Raw genomic sequence first — 21,984 nt, 5'->3', positions numbered from 1 at the left:
AAAGGGAAACGCTGCAGTTTCTGCAATGCTTCTGAGTGGAGTCACGGATAATTACAGCTGTCAGGCGGCTAAAGTGGGGACGGCCAGGGAGCTCCTGAGGGCATTGTGCGCATTCGACGTGGTGGGGTGAAAACGAGTTTCTCCCGTCGCCTTTCCTCTCTTGCGCCTGCCATGGATGGATGTTATGAGCGTCCTCTTTGGTATGGGGCGGTGGGTTGCACCACCGAGCTCTTGCTATTATACAGCCTAATGTCCTACCTAGGTTAAACAATAAAAAAAAACCACTATGAACTCCCACAAAAAAAATTTCTGTCCCCTATTGCGAACTGCTTTTGTATGTCCGTTTTTTTATGTCGTTTCGCTACTTTTCTTCCACCAATCCTCCAGTCGCCTCTTACTAATCCATATTGCGGACATGTTTACTTTTCCACTGCTCTTGCTGAACCCAAGGGCTTCAAGGAGGCCAGTGGTGCGTAAATCGACCGCTGGGTAGACGTCTTCGCATTCTAATAAAAGATGCTCCATAGTTTTCCTAGCTTTACCGCAGCAAGCACCTGCTCCTTCCTTCTTATATCTTACTGTATCGGTGCGTGTTCTAAGGCATCCCGATCTCGCTTCGAAAAGTAATAAGCTTCCCTTTGAGTTACCATAAGTTGTTTCTTTCCTGATTTCGTTTTTTTTCCTTTTAAGCAGTTACTCATGGCAGGTTTCTTTTTCCATTGCAGCCACCCATGAGATTATTTCAGCCTCTCTGACTTTCCGCTCGACGTTCTTTGTTGCTGTGTTGCCCACCCTACGGGCCGCATACTTGCTGGTGAGCTTCCTAGTTCTTTTCCTCCATTGTGAATCAATGTTTTTCCTGTACAGATACATCAACACTGTCCCAGCCCATTTACCTTCTTCCATATTCGTCAGTCGTTCTTCATACTTAATTTTACTGCGAGCTTCGCTCACTTCAAAACTAGTCCAGCCCATATCACCCTGCACAGTTTCATTTGTAGTCTTCCAGTGAGCGCCCAATGCGAGGCGACCCACAGACCTTTGGTTCCCGTCGAGTCCTGATTGTACGCCTGAATTAAAGCAAACAACCGCATTTTCAAAAGTAAGTCCTGGAACCATTACAACTTTCCACATACCTCGGAGCACCTCGTACCTATTGTATCCGCATACACTGTGTCTTCATGGGCGCCACCATACTGCTACGCAGTGGCGCCATCTGTGGGCAGTCGGCATGCCGGCTTGGGCGAGCACTGTCTTGCATGGCAGGTGTACGCTCGGTGGTAGTTTCTGGCGTTTGTTATCGCGCTCGTGCAGTCTGTTTAGCATGACGTGACGTCTTCTACGTTGCAAACGATTCTGTAAGACGTACTGAAGTGGTTTAAGTCGGTATGGCCGGACTTTTCTGCTGGCGTTGAGGCGGATGGAGTGTGCACCGCGATATGTGCGCGAGTGCTTGAGCCTACAATCAGCCTCGCAGATCAATTGCGTATTTCTGAATGTTCCATTCACTAATTTGACCTTATTGGAGTATTATCTTCTAGTTCTAAGCTGCGATTTAGGAGCAATGAAACTTACGCGAAGGTCGCAAGGCATGGGAGCCGTTCTGCTACGATAGGAGCTGTGCTATTATACTTTGACAAGCGTTTAAACTGTTAGCTGTAGATTACATCGCGTGTCTACTAGGTGCGGTGGATGAGGTCTCCCCCAATGAATAAAATAGTTTTGCTTAGCAAGAACAGCATAGCTTAAAGTGTGAATTAAGCTTGTCCAGTAAAGCGACCGTTTACGAACTGCGCGAGCGTCCTAAGCAGTGGTAGGTGCTGGATTACAGATATATTAGGTCTATATAGCGCATGGGCCAAGCATACGGCATCAACGTTCATAGATCTATAAGCGTTGCGATCTATAAACTATGCGAGGTCGTATGGCGGCGTTAACCCGTTTTCTCTCTCTCTCTCTTCTTTTTCGAGGAAGAGGACAACCGATTTTTTTTTTGTGTGTGTTCATTCCGTTCTCTACGACGCACTCACGCATATTACGGAAATTTTGTCCTCAAAAATAGCCATCACATTCTTATGCGATCGCTCTCATATATTATGGCTTTACAGGGCAAAAAGGCAATGCCGACGCACATAGCTTATATATGTATCATGCTGGTTCACCAACCCCAGCATTTTGCTGTGTTGAGCAGCGTCATCGGCCTCATGCAGGAGGCTAGCGTAGACATATAGTGATTTCAAGCCTACTAGACTTCAAATGCGCGAAAACGATGCCGGTGTATCCCAATTATTTGAAAGCGCCGGCCGCTTGATGTTTCGTGGTTGCCTTAGGTTGGCCGTACACGAGCATGCGCTCTTATGTTTTATGTTGTAGTCCCTACGCCAAGCGATCAGATAGTGAGCAGATTTACCATTTCATGCTGGTAATAGAGATACACCGATTATCTTCGTTGAATTAAAACCAATATACGGTAACTAGTTCACAACGCACACACAAAACCGCGGCTGATAATGCGCGTCACATGTTTGCGCCCCTAAAAGATATTTCCGCGTACTGTAGTTACCGATGCACCGAAAGGCTTCCCTGACGACCTTATATGAACGTACATTGCGTAAATTTCTCAAAGTACGATCTAAAACATCTCGAAATCGTTACGCAGCACGCGGCAGCAATTAGCCCCGAGAACGAACACGGGCGGCGCTGCGAGCGCCGCTCGCGTGACGTCAGGGCACGGACTCGCGGTTGTCGTCTGCTACAGTTCGGGCGTTGTCCGGGCACTTTCTGCGGTGTTTTCGTTTGTTCGCCCTCGTTCTCTCTGCTTGTATACTTATGGTGGTCGTCTCAAATATATTTTTACGACTTCTTCCTTTGCGAACATTTATTCAAAGAGCTAATTTCTTAGACAACAATGCAGCTCTCGAAGGCAACGCTACAGTGCCAGCCGAAGCGACGCAGACCAGCCCATTGCGAGTTTTTCATACGCGGATAGACAATCGCAAAAGCATAGCCTATAGGAATCCAGTTATGATACCATACCTGCCGCGGTGCAACCAGTATGTCACAAAGCTGGCTATATATGACTTCTACAGCAGCTACGTTGATTTTATTCCGCTAAAACAGGTTTGCTCACGACGAGTAGTTCATGGTATAATATCGAATTTTTGCATTTCCTCACAGAAAGGCTCGGCAGTAGCACGGGGATTTAACTAATACTGGAGCTTAGATTCTACACGCCTCACTTGCTTCTTTACCTGCTTGTCAACATTAGGCGGTTCTTCACGTGTTTCTTTTTTTAAGCGGCGGAAACTTGAAGTAAAGCTAATGAAGGCTTACAGCTATTTACAGAGTACAAATAGGAATGTACCAATATATATTCCCTTTTCCGTGCTACACGTTCAACTCACCTCTTTGTTAAGCGTTTGTTAATGATTAATAATGTATGTTATGTTCCTCTTTTTTTTGTCTATGTTATCTAGTGTATATCATTTATTTATTTCAATGCCGTAGTGTGTTTTGCATTGTTATTGTGGAAATATTTCACTGTTCTTTCATATATTGTATAACTGCAATGTTTTATGGCCACTATATAAATGTAATTTATATGGCGCTTGATGTGTTACCCCATGCAGCCATATTGTACCTAAGGGGGTGAGGTTACCTCAAGCTGCGTCTGTGCGCCTTTTTTCCCTCATCCACCTCCATTTACCACTCCTCTGTACATGTATGTGTGTGTAAATGAAAATTAATAAATCAAATCAAATCTAACTCACTTGAGAAATTTACTGGTGCTTGTTGCTTGAGGAATATACATGACGAATCTGTTTGGCGAACTGACACAGGCTGCTCGGCCCAATTTTTTTAGTGAAGCATGCCTGCTGGACCGCATAGCTGCAGCCAGAAAGAAGTCGAAGCGTCAACGACTAGTAGTATGGGACATATTCAAGATATCGAAATTCCCCCGGTGGAGGGTCAGAAATCAAGTTAAAGTATATGCAAGGCTTGTGGTGCTTTCTTTATGAATGTTTGCGATTGGATTGGCGCAAACTTAATTTAGCCTGCAAGGTTCTCTTTTATGTGCCGACGAAGCGAATTGTTGTTCGTTTGTATAATTAAATAACGCTGGATCGAGACATCGTGAGACAGAAGGTGCTTGAATTTTCCTTTTGTAGGCAATCTAAGCTGCGGTGTAGTAGCTCGAGAATACTTTAGCCATTCCAGTTGGCGCTGTAAAAAAATGCTTTATGGTTTTAATTCGAAGTTGTAGTGAACTGATGGGTTTCGCGAACATAGCGTGCCTCGCCATACGGACAGTCGTTTGCTACCGTTACGTGATCAGGGGTGTGCCATATTGTCGAAAAAGGCTGCCACTATGAAACATTTCATCACTTTCAATTGAGTGGCTCTCGATCTTAGCAACGAAACTTTTCTCTCAGGTGATTGCTACTATGGTGTTAGTGAATTAACTATGTAAATACTCTACATGACGCGCCGTCGTGTTAGCAGCCATGAGCAATTCGGTTTTTGGAGGCCTGTTTCAGAGGGGGATGAAAGTAGCAGCAAACTTTTTCATAAGAAATGCGCGCCTAACTATTTTTTTACGCATTAATGAAAGGCCATATTTGAATAGAACAACACACCAGAGTAATAGGAATCATGATGAGAGCTTCGCTGGGCAGTGTCTTTCTAAAATCAGATAACATGTTGACGCCAATTACCAAATTTTTCTTCCACGTAAAATGCAATGCCTCTCATAGCTAAATACTAAAGGAATGTTAAATGTTTAGCGAAGCATCATACACAACTTCGCGCGTTGAATTTGCAGATATTCTTTTTTTAGTCAAAATTTACCGATAGACATGGCGCATATATGCATTGCAAAACCTTGTAGACCCCTTTAACGCTACATAGCTTGCGATATCCAAGCCGCAAAGTTTCTCGACTCATACGCTTTTGAAGAAGAAACTGTGGTTAAGGCATGGCAGCTGAAAGAAGCCGACGTATTCTTCAATACGTACGGCTCGAGCCACCCATACCCCAAGCATACACGAAGGGAACGAGCGCGCGCGGCAGCCGAGCGAGCCGGAGCGAGCGGCGTCCTGGCCGTGACGTCACTCGCGAGAGGGCGCCGCTCCTAATTCTCGGGGCTGGATGGATGGATGGATGGATGTTATGAGCGTCCCCTTTGGAACGGGGAGGTGGCTTGCGCCACCAGGCTCTTGCTACTATGCTGCCTAATATCCTACCTAGGTTAACCAATGAGAAAAAAAAAAACACACACACTATGAACTACCACGTCCAAATTTTATGATACCTTATTGCGAACTGTGCTTTTGTACGTCTCCGTCCTTTGTCGTTTCCCTACTTTTCTTCCACCAATCCTCCAATCGCCTCTTACTGATGTCTATTGCGGACCTGTTTGCTTTACCACTGCTCCCGCTGAACCCAAGGGCTTCAAGGAGGCCAGTGGTGCCTAAATCGACCGCTGGATAGATGTCTTCACATTCTAATAAAATATGCTCCGTCGTTTCCCTAGCTTTACCGCAGCAAGCACATGCTTCTTCTTCCTTCTTATATCTCGCTTTATACGTGCGTGTTCTAAGGCATCCCGATCTCGCTTCGAAAAGTAATGAGCTTCCCTTTGAGTTATCATAAATGGTTTCTTTCCTAATTTCGTTTTTTCCCCTTAAGTAGTTACTCATGGCAGGTTTCTTTTCCATTGCCGCCACCCATGAGATTAATTCAGCCTCTCTGACTTTCCGCTTGACCTTCTTTGTTGCTGTGTTGCCCACCCCACAGGCCGCATACTTGCTGGTAAGCTTCCTAGTTCTTTTCCTCCACTGCGAATCAATGTTTTGCCTGTACAGATACCTGAACACTCTCCCAGCCCATTTACTTTCCTCCATATTCCTCAGCCGTTCTTCATACTCAATTTTACTGCGAGCTTCCCTCACTTCAAAACTAGTCCAGCCCATATCCCCTTGCACAGCTTCATTTGTAGTCTTCCCGTGAGCGCCCAATGCGAGGCGACCCACTGACCTTTGGTTCCCGTCGAGTCCTGATTGTACCCCTGATTTAAAGCAAACAACCGCATTTGCAAAAGTAAGTCCTGGAACCATTACCCCTTTCCACATACCTCGGAGGACCTCGTACCTATTGTATCCCCATAGCGTTCTGTGCTTCATTATGGCTGCATTTCTCTTCCCCTTGACTGTTATGGTTTTTTCCTGTGTTTCCATATATCCGTTGCCTTCGTTTATCCATATACCAAGGTATTTATATTCTGTTACCCGAGGTATTTCTTGGCCCTGTATCTCCGCTGTCTGTTCACTGTTTTCATTAAATACAATAACACCTGATTTTCTAACACTAAATTTCAAACCTAAATTGTTGCCTTCCTGTCCACAGATATTAGCCAGACGTTGCAAATCACTTTGCTTGTTTGCGAGCAACACAATGTCGTCCGCATAAAATAAACCTGGGAGTTGCTGCTCTATTACTGTACCTGCCTGTTTGTATGAGAGAATACTTTCAAGCAGCGCCGCGCCGGATCGAAAAATCCAGAGAGGAGGAAAAGACTCGACGCGCGCCCTTTCCTCCTCGCCGGATGAAAACAACCCCCCGACGCGGTGTGCGCTACAGCAGCAGCAGCGGGAAAGTCGAAGGAAGAGGTAAACAGAGCTTGGCTTTAAAACATATGCAGATCCCACACACTGTGGCAATCGATGCAAGCGAAGCTCCCCGTCACAATTAATCCGAAGTCCGCCACTACGGCGTGCTCATAATCCGAGTGTGGTTTTGGCACGTAAAGCCCCATAATCCAAATGAAGTTTAATACTTCTGCCACAAAGCGATGTGCCATGTGAGGCAATGACAACGCTCAACCCTCTCATAGGTTATAAAATATGGCGCACAACAACGCCTCAAGCAAACACTTCTTCCTGTGTGTTCTGTGTACTACGCAGACAAACAACAGTGGCGCACGCAAGGTAACGGTTAACATCAACTCACCACTCTCGTGTTAGCCTAAACGTTAAAGAAATGAAGCTTTAGACGTCAACATTACCACTAATTATCGTCAATCAAAGCATCCGGTACGGAAAGCTTCGCTTACATCGATTACCACAGTGCGTGGGATCTGCAGAATTTCCGCCGCGGAGCACTTCCGCTTACGGCGTCGCGCGCGAGCTGTCGTGATCGAATCGCGCAGCGCACGATTCTGCGCGCTGTGCAAGGGGGCCGGCGTCTGTGCGACGCGAATGCCGAGGCAGACAGAAGACGATCGCAGAGCCCGCGTGGGAAGACGCAGACGGAAGTGCGCCTCTCTTGCTGCGAAGTAAAACACACTGGGTTTGTGTGCTCTCTAAGCTATAATTCGTCTATTCAAGCAACATGTTACACAAACACCAGATGTTGCCTCGAATAATTATCCAAGACACGTGTCACCGCGAGCGACGTCACAGTGCGAACCCGTGTACGTAGGCGCACTAGCACGTGTACGTCCTTCTCCGGCTCGGAGCGCGGCAGCCGCGAGGAGAAAGGAAAGCAGCGTTCGGTTTGAAATTGCAGGTCTTTCCGCAGCGCGCAGCGAACTAATACTTTGCAGACACGATCGTCAACGTGCATTGTATGCTCTGCGGTTGTCAGCTCATAATGGCCAGATTTGGTGAGGGGACCTTTAACAAATATTCTTAAGCAAGCAAATTCTGATAGAAAAACACACACACACACACACACACACATTTATTACACCTGTTTAAGAAAGCGTTAGCACCACGTGTGCTAGTTTAGCACGCGTTCTGCATGTTTACATTACGGTAGAGTAGGATCTGACGTCATCGGCTCATCGTAGATGTGACACGAAGTAGCTAACCGTTTGGGTGCCTCGTTCATTGGTTATTTAATATTATTCATGAGCTAAGCGAATTGGACCACCCTATCGATGACAGGACTGCCAATGCCGTTTGAAAATGACAATATCCCAATATGGCTTTAAAAAAAAAAAATGCCGGAGTTGCACTTTAACCCAAGGTTTGACCCCTTCGTCATTGGCGTCGCCAGAAACTCGGCGGGCAGGGAGAGGAAGGTGCTTGGCAGGCGGAATACCGACACTAATTTCGGGGAGAGGGGGCACATCCCCTGCTCCTCCTCTCCTCCGAGTGAAGAACACCTTTGGCGAAAGCGCCTCTCGATTAAACTTGTGCAACACTGGAATCTCTGATAATTGAGCCGATTATTCGCCCCCGCTCACTGTCGAGCTGAGCACCACTGGTTTAGCGTGTAGGGACACTACATCGAAAGCAGGCGCGTAGCCAGGATTATTTTTCGACTGGCAGAAGGGCTCCTGTTAAATTTCCCATGCTTGGTACATAATACAACTATTACCCCGAACAAGCCCTTGGTCTGCCTAAAGGCGAGTAGTATCCTGTAGTTGTCTGGGGCGGGCGTTCGAAGGATAAACAATTAAATTATGGGGTTTTACGTGCCAAAACCACTTTCTGATTATGAGGCACGCCGTAGTGGAGGACTCCGGAAATTTCGACCACCTGGGGTTCTTTAACGTGCACCTAAATCTAAGTACACGGGTGTTTTCGCATTTCGCGTGCGCCTTTGTTCAAAGGCAACGTACCAGGTATAAAAGGGCGCCGGCAAGAAAAATTTCGGGTGGGGGGTATGAAGCCCCCGCCGTACGCCACCAACCGGAAATGGCGGCGCCACCACCCCGTGGTCGTAATGACAACACGCGCTCGTCAGTGGTCATCGGGTCGCGCCAGCAAGGCGAGCGTCTGTGAAGGATCACACGCGTTTGCAGTGGATCACTCACAAGCGCCGTCGGCGAACAGATGCCGAGTGAAAAGCAACAAAGACGCGGAAATTGTTTTCGCCACAGCAGCTGTTCGTTCAACTCCGGCATTTTTCTGCTGGAAGCGACGCACCCTTTTGTCGGGCTGTAGCCACTGCAAGCAGCTCTCTGTAGATGCGGCGGATTCACAGAAAGCTTAACTGCTCGCAAGCCACAACGCAAGGACTGGGAGAGAGGGTTAATTAATGCGCCTGTTGCGCTAAGAGAACAACGTGATTAAGACAACGCGAGTTGACGAACGTTAGCTATATGCACCCGCCGACGGCTTCAATATTTAACTGCCAGTCCCGGTTTATGCTCACGTTACTTTTATATTTTACTTCACAGAAAGGCCACTACTAAGCCATGTTGCGTAAGCGCACTTTTATGGACAAGAACAATTCAGGTCACGTTCCAGAACTTCAGCTGAAATTTGCGAGACAATGCGCTGAACACGGTGACTGCTTCAGTGATTCGGTCAAAGTTTTGCCAAAGCAGCGGCTTCACCACCGGCAACGCAGGCTGAGGACGCTAACGTGATCTTACTCAACCCCGAGAAGATATCGGCGCGATTTAGAGGAGACCGCGGGACTTTTGCAGGCCGATCGATTTTACTTAATTCTTGAAACTACCGGACTTCGTTGAGTAGAAGCAGGGCAATGCGGAACTGTAACTACATCTGTCACAAATCCCTGCAGAGGTGTTTCTCAATGTCAAGATCACAAAGCCGACTAAAAATGGTTAACCCTAAAGCATAACTGCGAGTCGGCCTAGTTGGAACAGATTCATCTTGTATAGGCATAGAAATCATACCGCGAGGGAAATTGTGGAAGCGCACTGGATTGAAAAACAAAAAAGAAAAATGCAACAGCCATCCTTCTGTTTCATTGTTGGATAAAGAAAATTCACTTCTATCATCACATCTTTAACGCATTTTATCGTAACTGGCTGTTTCATGCACCTTGCTGTTTTCATTGACCGTTGTCTATGGTCCACGTCTTTTTATCACAAGTGTTATATGTACTATAGACGTGCTCTCTTAACTTGACAGCGCAGATCTGTGTGTATTATATGCGCTATAGGCGTGCTTTGTTGACTAGATCGCGCAGATCTGTGGGTATTTAAGCAGGTGGTTCTTCAAAAATAAATCCAGTTGTTAGAAAGCGCTCGTCCTTGTGTTTCTTCTATTCTTCGTCCCCGTTTGTTTGCGCACAAAAAGGTTAACCCTTTCTGTTCGCGGTGTAGCTCGTTTCCTTCGTCCTCGTCTCTCGCGCTATCCCAACGCACAGTGCTTCTCCTAAGCTTCACGAATTTACCGGCCTCTGTTAAGTGACAAGTTGAACTACCGGCGAAGACATCAATCATCAGCGAGCCCTAGAGCCTTCGCTGGGAGGCACCTATACCGTGCTCATATGCAACGCATCGGCTTTTGAAGCCAGATGTGTCGAAGTCGTCCACGACACGGTTGCATTACGGGGTATGCAACAATGGCTCGCAAAAAATCAAACTGGCCGTTGTGTGCTGCCGGCCGTTCTCGTTTCACCGTAGCACGCAGCCGGCGAACGGGACACGCGGCGGCGACCAGTTTCACAAAAGGCGTGCGAGAGGCGCTCTGGCCGGAATGGGAAGCACGTGCACTGGCCGGCGACGTATTTCCCGAGTAGGCACCGAATCCGCGCGTGGCACAAGTCTGCGGGATGAAATCCTCCTCGACGCAGCGAGCGAACCGTTGGCATTGAAGTCACGCGCGCAACGCGGTCCGCTGCGGGATTCCGCAACAGGGGAAGAACCATACCTGCGCGCCTCTTCACGCAGGTCGCCATAATGTCCGTGACGTCATGAGCTTCGCCTTCGTTCCCTCCTCCCCCCCCCCCCCCCCCACCCGTTCTTCGTATTTGCTCTCAGAGAAGGTTCGTTCGCGGAGCCTTTCGTCTACGCTCGGTCGCTCGCTCTGCGATACCCTCTAGCGCGGACTCCGCACGCGAACCACAACCGGAGCGCAGTCCTCCGAGAACGATCTCTAAACACGGTTATCAGCGCCGGATGAAAGGTCGCGCGAGTTGCGCGCTCTGCCGACCGAGGGGACCCCATTGTAATCGGGCAATTGGGGCGCGCCGATATAACGGCCGTCCAGCCGGTGCATGCGCGCACGCGTTTGAGAGTGAGTGAGAGCTTGGCCGATCACTTTTTGTTTTTGTCGCTCCGCATGCAAGACACCCATGCGGAATGTCCCTGTCGCTAGAGAGAGGGAGAGAGGTCTCAACAGAAGAGCAACTCGTTTGCGAATTGGGGACACCAATGTTGACGTGCGCTTCGGATGTTCTCTCACCCCACGAGAGCGGCTTAACTCGCCGCCGACTGGTAACTGCCGGCTGCGCGGCAGCGTGCTACACGGGGACAGGAATCGCAGCTTACCTCGTCGCAGCTGCAGGCCGCCACCCGTCGTCGCTAGATGATCTCGGTGCGGGTCTTCTCGCGACGATAAAAACCCAGGCACAAAAAATAAAATAACGCGTTCTCGCGAACAGGCAACGATAACGCAACGCTCAAAAGAAAGCGGCACACGCGTCGCACACAGTACGCCAACACCTGAAGCAGACGAACGGAGCACACGGCGACGCAGGGCCCCCTTGCGGGACACGAGCGAAGCGCGCAGTCGAAGAAAAACCAGTCGAGGGTGCCTGGCTCGCCTGCACGCACGCCCTGCTGTTGACACAGCTCAGCGTGCACGAAGCAAGGTCGCCGCGGAGGTCGCAGCCGCCGTGAAAAGAACGCATCAAAGGAAGCCATACAAAGACAACGGTAGCGGCACTCAAGCCGTCGCCGCACTAGCCCGGCTGCCACTCCAACTTTGCCAAGAGACCCGACAGTTACACGCAACTTCTTTTATTGAACAAAATATGTGCACACAGCCTCTTCCGCATGCCACAACTATCCGCGCTGCCGCTAATTAAAAACTAATGCTGACCATCCCCGTAGCCGACGCACCACTGGTATTGACTCGTTTTTATGAGCCAAGAACTCTTTTCATGTAAGGGTTTAGAAACATGTCCTGGGGGTCCAACTTCTGCCGGATGACACACCATTTGGAGAAGTTGGGGTACATCACTTGGAACTCTTTTGAAGTTGCATCATAAGCCTGGCAGAGGAAAACAGACAAATGAGGATAGATTTGTAAAGCATAGTCAGCAACACTTAATATTGACAATGACGAAACACGGCATAAAAATATACAAAAAATGACAGCACGTTGTTTCCTGTACTATGTTTTCTGCAACACCTGTCACCATCATGTGTAAGGAACAGTCGGTCAATATCAGAGCACTGCATGGATGTTAACTTCACATTACAGAACATTGTATAGTTGCACACCAGTTAGCCCAATGAGATGCTGCAATTGTCCCCATCAATAATAATAACAATAATAAACACGGCCCTTCTATTTCGTTTCATTGTTTGTGCAAATCTCAATTTTGTGCTGCTAATATAAATGCAAGCTCTAGCAACCAACTAGCTTGTTTTACAGCCTTCACAAAATAATCAATCATTTATTTACCGTGCCCAGGAACAACCCTAAGGTTCGACACACGCATACATTAAAAACAAGAAAACTGCAGTTGTGTACACACACACAATGAACAAAAAGAATTGTGAAAAGAGTGTACTAGAACAATGCGCAAGACAAATACAAAAGAAAAGGAGGCGAAAAGCAATTGAACAATGAGTGAAACTATGACACAAGGCAAAGCACGGAAAAGAAGATGACAGTGAGTTATGAAAAACATCAACATCATGAAAATACATGGTACAAAGACTCTGTATTTTGTGGAATTTTAAATTCTGGTGATGACAGGCAGGAACATGAAAAAGTCTATGTTCCCCGGTGATCCTGTCCGGAATACAAAACACAATACAACCGAGGAGTTCAGGGCAGGTGAGGATACTATGAAGTAGTTTAAAAAGAAACAGGTCAGCGTGATTACGTTGGCAGCGAGGTAAGGGCAATGACAACAATCCAAAAGAGCTAAAACAAGGTCCAGTGTCCATATTGGGAAAGCGGTGATGCTATTTGCTTAGAAACTTTTTCTGGACTCAATCTATAATGCTACTGTTGGATCTAGAAATGCCATTCCAGACGAACAATGCATTATTGAGTTGAAGAAAACAGATTGTGTATAACTTGCGGAATGGTGTAGGAGAATTTAATTCTCTCATCAGTCTGCGACCAGAGCCAAGGGAGCACACAACCCTTATTGGATCGCATTTAGTGTGAATTGAAAAGCGCAAGTTGTATAAAAAAGCACACAGAGATCATTGATCTCAAAGACCTTACACAATGGTACAGTAACCACAGAAAAAGCTTGCTGCTTTGCATGTGAAAGCCATGGCTTCGGTCTTAGCAGCATTTAAGAGTAAGCGTTAGCTTGGGCCCAACACCGACAGCGCCTATTCAAGTACATGTAAAACGCAAAAACATTTTTCTGAGATAACCCCTCGACCGATTTTAATGAAATTTATCGCATTTGAGAAAGTTAAATTCTAGCGACTGCTGGAAGCAGAATTTTGCTTTAGGGCCTGAATTTCATTAGAAAGATTTTCAAAAATTAGAAGCACTATGTTTACAAATTAATAGCTCTGCATCAAGAATAGATATCGCGGTTCTGTAAACGGCACCTCTCTTCCTCTCGTCCAATCCAACTTCTTCCTTCATTTCACCGTAACAATATCATTAAGAGTGAACAAATTTCATATGTCATCTTATATCTTAAGTGAATTTATGTTGTGTACAAGGGTTCCGTAAAAGCTGTATCTTCACATTATTAATTTTTTTGAGATTCATGTTCAACATATCAGTTTTGTCAGCCTTACATGTACTATTAGATGCAATTCACAGAAATGTGATATCATTACTCAGTTTCATTTCCAGAAAATTTGCAACTTTTGCCAATTTTTAATAGAACATTGACAACCTAAACAAAAATTCAATACCAACAATCCCTAGATTTTAAGTTTATCTGTTAAATGAAACAAACCTAGCCAAATTTGGTGCATTGGTTGCCAAGAAGAGCGAGTTCTCCTTTTACTATTTAGATAGGAGCACCCAAGCTAAATCTTCCTCTTAAGGCGAGGTTATTAACCTCGTGCCATTTAGATACGAAGACAGGCCAGACTGCAGGATGCGACAGAAGACAGGTCAGAGTGCTGGATGCGACAGTCATTAACAGTATTAATTTCCTTAAAAATCTTGATGTAATCAGCATACAGAAAGGATGAATTCTGGAAAAAAACATCATTGATAAAAATTTTTAAAAGGAGTGGCCGGCCGTAGTACTGATCCTAGAGGAACGCCACTGGCTGCCATGTGAAAAGAAGATGTCTGGCCATTGACATTAACATGTTCTATCGAGAAGGTAACTGCGCAAGATTGACAATTAACGAGTCACCACCAAAGTGTGTAATAATAATAATAATAATAATAATAATAATAATAATAATAATAATAATAATAATAATAATAATAATAATAATAATAATGTTTATTGCCACACAATATACAAAACAACACAAGCAGGCCGGTCTAAGCCTTAATACTAATAATAATAATAATAATAATAATAATAATAATAATAATAATAATAATAATTTGATCTTTATTTTGGGTGCCCAGGAACAACCAAATGTCTAAATACTGCACAAAGAAACAAAGATAAAAAATAACACTAAGACCAAAAGTTGCAGGACAAAAAATAAGATGCCAATAAGGTTCGTACAGAACATTCAACTCATAATTCAAGGTTCATTCAAGGATGATAAAGGCCAATATTCAAGGAGGGGGAAACAAACTTTATTCATCCATATAATTAGAACAGTGAAATCGCCTCCTTAGCTGCAATTTCTTGCAGCTAAGGAGCTGCAGGTTTGGATACACGATCCATTAGCCTTCTAATGGCAATTATGTCAATCGCCTGCTAGCATGGTAGCTATATCTGGCTTCAGCCACAGCTACAGAGTGCATTAAAGCCTGAATATATAAAAATCGCTTTCCACCAGGCATTTCCGGAGCTTAGAGCTTGAAAATGGAGTCAAAATGGCTGCGGTGTCAACCAACTAGCAAAAGAACCAGAATAACGGTAGAGCATGGTCGCTTGAGCTAGCTTCATCTAGTTCCACAATGGCAATTTAATTAAGCCTTTCAATGGTGGCTGTGGACACGCCACATTGAATCATTTAGAGATATTGGGGAAAGAAGAAAAGCCATAATCCTTTCCCGATAGACAGTCGACGGTCTATCAACAGTCAGTTTCCGATGGCACAGCCAGAATGTGCTGTTTGTTACTTTGAATTTTCGAAAGTCACCCCCAAGAACAGTTCTCAAGGAATTCAAAGAGCACATTTATTTTTAAGGAGTTTTAAGGGTCTTTAAATCTTATTAATTTTTTTCCAAATTTAAGGGCGTACTGCCCACTGACACCGCTACACGTGGACCCTAAAGTTCAGCGCTCTAGGTTGACACTGCAAAAGATGAGGAAAATAAAGTTGGGTGGGGCGTGCTCATGGCACAAGTATGGCACGTTCTAGTCCATTCTATGAGCCTGCCACGATGGTCCTCTGGTTCTGGCGCACCGCTGCAAACCCTCAGCTAGCGACAAGGGTTTTCAAGAATTTTAAGGAGATGTATGAACCCGGTGTAAAACAAAAAAGATCAAGATAAGCAGACACACAAGGAGTAACAATAAAGCAATAGTACAAATTACATGCATCATTTCCTCCACTGGGCAAAACAGCGAACTGGCTATGTTGGGTCTGTCAAATTAAAATGTTCCCTTCAGAGGCTGGACGATGAATGCACAAGTTTATCTCATTTGAAATAGAAATTAATGTCACATAATTAGAAATAATAATAGTAAGAAACGGAGAGCTCTACACAAATAGATGTAAGTGCACATTTTTAAGGGTGTGTGAATACTAATTCTTGATATTGAAATGAATATTAATGGAATAATGCCAGAATTACATAGAATATATAATACCTTTCAATACCCTTCAAATAATTTTTGAGTATTGAGCGGCTGTTCTCACCAATAAACCTCACATCTGGCTATATACATAGAAAGTTTCTGTGGTTATATTGTATATAATAAAGCATTGCTTATCATTAACACAAATGAAGCATTAGGAGAAACAAGCAATTTATCTGTATTGCATTGGCGAGTACAAACGACTGCGGTTCAGCCGGAAAAGTCTTGCACCTTGAGTGACATGTAGTGTACCCTACCGTGTAACTTCTTATGTTCTATGTCTACCATGGCCGCCGGGATGAAATTAACTGAACAGTCAGCAATTTGAAGTATTAGAAAATTATTTTAAAAATATTTGTAGTTACGAATAGGAACTATTGTATTCGAAGACCAAATCAAATATGGCAATATTCGATTAGTTATTCTAAAGTTTTGAATATTTGCACACCTTCAATGTTCCTACAAGTTGTCCCTCCTACTGTGAGTGCCCAGTGTAATTAAATAATGCCTAATTATTAACTTATTTGAAATTAATCAATAAGACACAGTCATCTAATGAATGCGGTTGCTTGAGAAACTTGTAGGGCACTGTAAGAGAAAATCGGATGCATCTAATCAGCAAAGGAAGAAGAAAAATTAGCAATTTCTGTGGCACTGAGCTCATTACTGTGACAAAAGCCAGGCTATCACTGCCCAATAAACTTCCTTGTGATGCACACAATATCATCATTGTCCACTGCACTACTGCCTGCTACGGCCTTCAAAATACATGCACAGGTGCCAGAGTCTGTGCAGAGTTTGTGCAGAGAGCAACACCTGTGCCCAAGTTGCACCAAGGAACATCCAATCAACAATCAGTTCACATGCTCAATGCACACACAGAAATTGAAGACAGTGCAATACTGTGCAGTCTGACATCTTTGATGGCACTCATCATCAAGGTTGATCAAAGCAATCTCGACAAGTTTAAATTCTGGGAAAGCACTAACACAAGCCAGAGGGCACAGAAAATCCATCGGCACGTAGACTGTTTACATCTTACAGGAGAGCAAATGCTTCGACACATATTTTTGCTGAAATTACTTATGTTTACTTGTGCTGTTGTGCCCTTAACTTCCTTGTCTGATATTATGGGATTGGTCCTTAGACCTCTGGAAGTTGTTGCCAGCTGGAGACATCGAGAGCAATTCTCCACCCAATATGACTTAGTTTTCCCTACAACTACAGCGAATTTCTGATGTTCTTTAGATTATTGAAGAAGAGTGCCTGGCTTCAATTGATACTATGCAAGCAATGCTAACAGAAGTAAAAACAAGAATTTGTAATGTGTGACCAGGTCATTGCTCTGACGAAAACTGCATCAATTCTGGAACTGAGGCAAGATTAATCAGAAAACTGTTAGCAAAGATCTAACCTAGTTAATACTTACGATGCACCACAGAAGGCTAAGGAAAATGGGGAGAATCATTTAAGGAAATGGTAAATGATGAGGTTAAGAAGATTCTGGAAATTGATCTTGGTCAGATTTAAAATATATACAAAGTAGACCAGTACCTAACAGTAATAGGTAATTGACCTCAGATATAAAAGAAAAGTCCTAAAAAACTGCCACAAAGTAAAAGAACACAATCTTTCAGTTAGCAAATATATTTTTGCTAGTGTGTGAAGTAAAAGGCAATGTATCTGCTGTGTGAAAGCAAGAATGGAAAGTGGTGATGATATGATAAGCTTAAAGGGCCCCTGAAACGGTTCGGAAAAATTCTGTAGACGCGTAGGGTACAGCCAAGGTTAATCATTCGCATCCCAATTTGTGTGAAACATCCCGTATTACCCTCCTCCATAGTGATGTGTTTTCTCCTCAACTCATTCGCCGAGTGATCAGGGCTAAGCTCCGCCTTCACTGGCTCTGCATCATGATGCACGTCGTGTCAACAACTTCTGGTTCTCTAGGAGCGCGCGCGCTAAGCCTCTCCAAACTCTCCACCAGCTGCTTGGCAGTTGACCCCAAGTGAGAGCTGAAGAAGCAGCGTGCGTTTTGAGCATTCTGTCGCAGCGCCGAACGTATCTGGTATTCCGGTAACCACACGCGAGCTGGGCATTTCGACAGAATGGTAGAAGTATAAACTCAAGCTGATGAAGGAACTTTAGCGTAGACGTACGCCAGCTGCCTGATTAGTCTCCACGGTCCAGCCACCCACTGGCGCAGAGCTTAACCAGCCAAAGAGCTAATATTGCTCTAAGTATAAAACATCTTAAACATTTACAAAAACAATGTGTTAATGATTACACTCCTGCAAAAAATTTACACCAGCAGCAAAGAAGAATACATTTCGTTACTGCTACTGTGTGTGGTTGAGCTCTGTGCCACCAGGTGGCTGCACCGTGCAGACCATTCACATTCGCACTTCTGCTTATCTCGTGAACGACATGGTCAAACAGCCAGGCCCTGTTCCCTTGTGCTTGCGTTTACCCTAATACTGGACTCGTGAAACGCTATTGCATTAGTAATCTTCCGGTGTAAAGTGACAGCCGTAAAGACGCAAATCCTGGCGCCGATCGGATAGTGGCAGTCTGATGCGCTGCAGCCAGTCCGCTCGCCTCCTGCCTTGCACAGGGACACGATGTCGCAGCTTGAGATATTGCCAGTCGATGTGTTTGCAGTCCATGATGCAACAAACTCGAATCATAGTGCTCGCGAGAAGACTGAGACCGACTCTGACCGCGGAGCTCTCGTCAAAACGGAGCATTTTGTAACAAAAGCAGACGATGCTTGCTGTGTGCCACAAGTGCTTAAAGGGACACTAAAGCGAAACAATAAATCAGTTTAGACTAATGAAGCATTGTTTGAGAACTCTGCAGGCAGTCATTTAAAAAAATAGTTTGATTATTAGATGAGAAAATGAAGGTCCAAGTATCAGTATTTGAATTTCGCGCCGAAACCCCAGCGCCGGTAGGTCAGCATGACGTCAGGGATTACAAAGTATTTTTTCGCATTTGGGCCGCGGTGGCTGAATAAAGGTTCCCGAAACTTGCCATGTTTAATATTTGGTTCATTTAGAACACAATATAGTCAATCTGTGCCGCTATATATAATTAGTAGGCCCTAGAAGATGCAATCAAATCCAAGACGTCACAGCCCCCAGGTGCGGGAACTTAAGTAGGCGTCGCCCCCCGTAATTCGTTCTTGCGCTTTTTCTGGCTTACCAAACGTCTTATCAATGTAAGAGTGCTGTTTTTGGTGTTGTAGAATGGTAATTTACTGATGCAGAAGAAATGATTTTTCATTTTAGTGTCCCTTAGGGTGTAGTGAGAAATTGTTCTTGTACATTCTCTTTCTCTTTACCTTTCTTTCTATAGAAACAAATAAACTAATATTCCAACTCTCACGAACATCATCTGTTCACCATAAAAGTGGAAAAATTATCGATGACATGCCCTGGGCAGTCAATCGAATAGCTCGCCCTACTGACGTCAATTGGGTGATTTATGTCGTATGGGTAGGGGTGGCTGAAAATTCCACCGAGCAGTGTGCTGTGATAGGCAGCGATGTACACCTTTAAAACCTTAAAATAAATTGCATGCTTTATGAGGAACACTTAGATGCATCAATTAATGACCAGAACGACCTACTCTGACGACTCAGTACGTTTGGACAATATCGTCAAAATCGTTTCAGGGTCCTTTTAATGTAAGTGGCAAACTGTATCAGTGGTATAAAGAAAGAAAAATATAGTGTCAATTCTAACAGAACCCCATGCTTGAAGCTGCTTAAAGGTAGTGCTATTTAAAATTTTTTAAAAAATGGGGTGAGGGGGGCTCCAATTTACACTGTGAAGGTGGTCGGCCAGTGATTTGGCCAGGCATGACCTCATCCGATAGACCAATGTGACGTAGCCTTGAACTGGGTCCTGCCAAGCCTGAGCACAATGTCGTTGTGCATATTGACGTTGCTGTTCCTTTTGTAGTCCTTTCCACTTGTGCTGCTCTTCAGGTGTCCTTACTGTACATGGCCTGCTTTGGGCAGGCCATGTACAGTAAGTATGGGCAGGAATTGCTGCATTCTGCCTAGCTTGAGCATGACGCCATTCCTTTAGTCGCTGACCATCTTCACGCTGCTCTTCAGGCACCTCAACTGCGCGTGGTTTGCTTTGGGCAGGAATGACTGCGTCCTACCTAGCCTGAGCACGATGCCGTTGTGAATATCGACAGTGATCCTGTGACTGCTCAACGTGTTCATGCTGCTCTTTAGAAGTCCCAACTATGCGTGGCCTTTCCATACTGCTATCAGAACACAAATGAAATCGGTTGCTAGGAGGGTTTTTCTTTCACACATGAAAGCGTAGTTACGTCATTCCCTGCTTCGTAAGCTACAGCTGCCGCTTCCCGGCAACTGTAGCTTATGCAACCGTAATCTTTACCGGGAAAGGCTTGCACAAACACTACACACGAAGGTGAGCTTTCTGGTTCCTTTTTTTTTTTCCTTTTACCCTCACGGCTGGAGCCGCCATTGCCGTAGATGCGAGTGCCATCTAGTGGTGCTGCAAGGAACCCAGCAGTGCATGTACTGCACGCATCCCGCTGTAATTGGTTGACTTATTGCCCATGGACATAACAAATGCGATTGGGGGTAGAGGCATACAGCTTCTTTGAAAAAGATTAAAAGATTTACTGCAAAAATATGAACTGCTCTTTTCACTTCTTTTTCACAGTAGATGCTGGAAAGCTCCAACACACTGATCAATTCAGTGATAAATGTTTTGAACCCCCACAATAACCAAGGCTGGTAACCTTTATCTCTTGTTGAATATAGTTACTAACAAAGGACTGCAGTCTTATAACACAACAAACCCGTTTCTTTAGACGTATGCTAAATGGTCATTTAAATACTTATGCTAAATATTTAAATAATTCTTGTTGTCTTTTATATTTCCTATTTAAGTAAACATGGCAAAAGTGGAAAAAGTAATTCCAGTCCACAAATAATGCACAGAAACTAAAACCTCTAATTTTAGGTCGACTTTGCCTTACATGTACAGCACCTAAGCTATTGGAAGTTTAAGAAACTTCTTGCTGGGCGAGTTGGTGCAGGGCTACGTTAGGAGAGTTGCACACATGAAAGGACGAACACAGGAAAAAAAAAATTTTTTTTTTTGCCTATGTTTCTCCTTTCATATGCACAACTCTTCCTGACATAAGCTATTGTAACATACTGTATTTACTTGTGTGAAGCCTGTCTTCATGTAAGGCCCATGCCCCTACTTTGGAGTGCAAAAATTTGGAAGAATAAAAATTATCACCGTATCTCACACTCGGCACTGGTTAGGACTAGCCAGCAGGTTGGATGGTGGCAAAATGGTTGCGGTAAGATCCTCCGGGCACCTCACTAAGTTTGGCCAATTTAAACAGACACGCACAGTGCATAATTCACATGCTAACGATCGTGTCTGCAAAATGTTATAGTGCTGCACGCCACGAAAACACCTGAAATTTCAAACCAGACATCGCGCGTCCTCCCTCTTGAGCAGGTCCACTGCCACACAGAGTTGGGGCAACGCGCACAAATACTACTGTATAAAACGCAGTTCTGGCAACGTCTCTCACCATGACACATTACTTTGGTAAATCACTCAATGCAGACCACACACTGCCGCACCTGAAATGTGCCACAGAGCAAGAAAAGTAAAATAAAAATTTAAAAAAGAGGCAGGGCTTGTCACGAGAACTTGGCGCAGTTCCTCGGCTTCGGTATGGGAGAAGACTCGAGGCAGAGGGAAAACGTGTCTCTGTAAGGAGCCATGCACACTTCTGGTAGTATGGTAAATGAGTATTTAATATCTTCTGGCTTCTCCGATAATGAACCAATTTGAACAATTCTTTCAGTAAAGCGACCCATAGACAGCATTTCATAAGTGCCATTGTACAACGAAAATTTGCAATGGGGCCTCATGAGGGGCCTTTAAGGATGTTTGTACCAGTAGACCACATAGGTGGTTGGGCATGAAATCATGGGCTGGACTGACGGCCATGTGCGTGAAGCAGAGTTTGGGTCCAGGCCCGATCAGCTGGCAATTACGGTGAATGCTTACCAAGTTTGTGCGTGCATTTACTGGATGAAACAGTACAAGC

The 21,984-nt window shown here is 44.8% G+C and overlaps 2 protein-coding genes across 4 annotated transcripts in view; both read right to left on the bottom strand.

Annotated features, from left to right (window-relative positions):
* The window catches only part of Pka-C1 (Protein kinase, cAMP-dependent, catalytic subunit 1), a 450,683-nt gene extending 439,268 nt beyond the window's left edge, over window positions 1-11,415 (bottom strand). Inside the window, exon 1 of one of the 2 annotated variants that reach the window (XM_065437227.2) lies at window positions 11,255-11,415. The gene's annotated coding sequence lies outside the window, so the exon portion shown is untranslated. The remainder of the gene's footprint in view (window positions 1-11,254) is intronic. The other variant, XM_070525333.1, reaches the window with a different exon arrangement.
* Window positions 11,416-11,709: 294 nt separating this feature from the next.
* The window catches only part of LOC135906082 (L-gulonolactone oxidase-like), a 74,593-nt gene continuing 64,318 nt past the window's right edge, over window positions 11,710-21,984 (bottom strand). For both annotated transcript variants that reach the window (XM_065437239.2, XM_065437240.2), the window contains exon 12: window positions 11,710-11,978. In XM_065437239.2, the coding sequence (XP_065293311.1) occupies window positions 11,847-11,978 (132 nt within the window). In that variant the 3' untranslated portion in view covers window positions 11,710-11,846. The remainder of the gene's footprint in view (window positions 11,979-21,984) is intronic.

Source organism: Dermacentor albipictus, chromosome 9 (genome assembly GCF_038994185.2).
Source record: "Dermacentor albipictus isolate Rhodes 1998 colony chromosome 9, USDA_Dalb.pri_finalv2, whole genome shotgun sequence".
Classification (NCBI taxonomy): Eukaryota; Metazoa; Arthropoda; class Arachnida; order Ixodida; family Ixodidae; genus Dermacentor; species Dermacentor albipictus.
The sequence above is the reverse complement of the archived record's forward strand: the minus strand, read 5'-3'. Positions and strand labels throughout refer to the sequence as shown.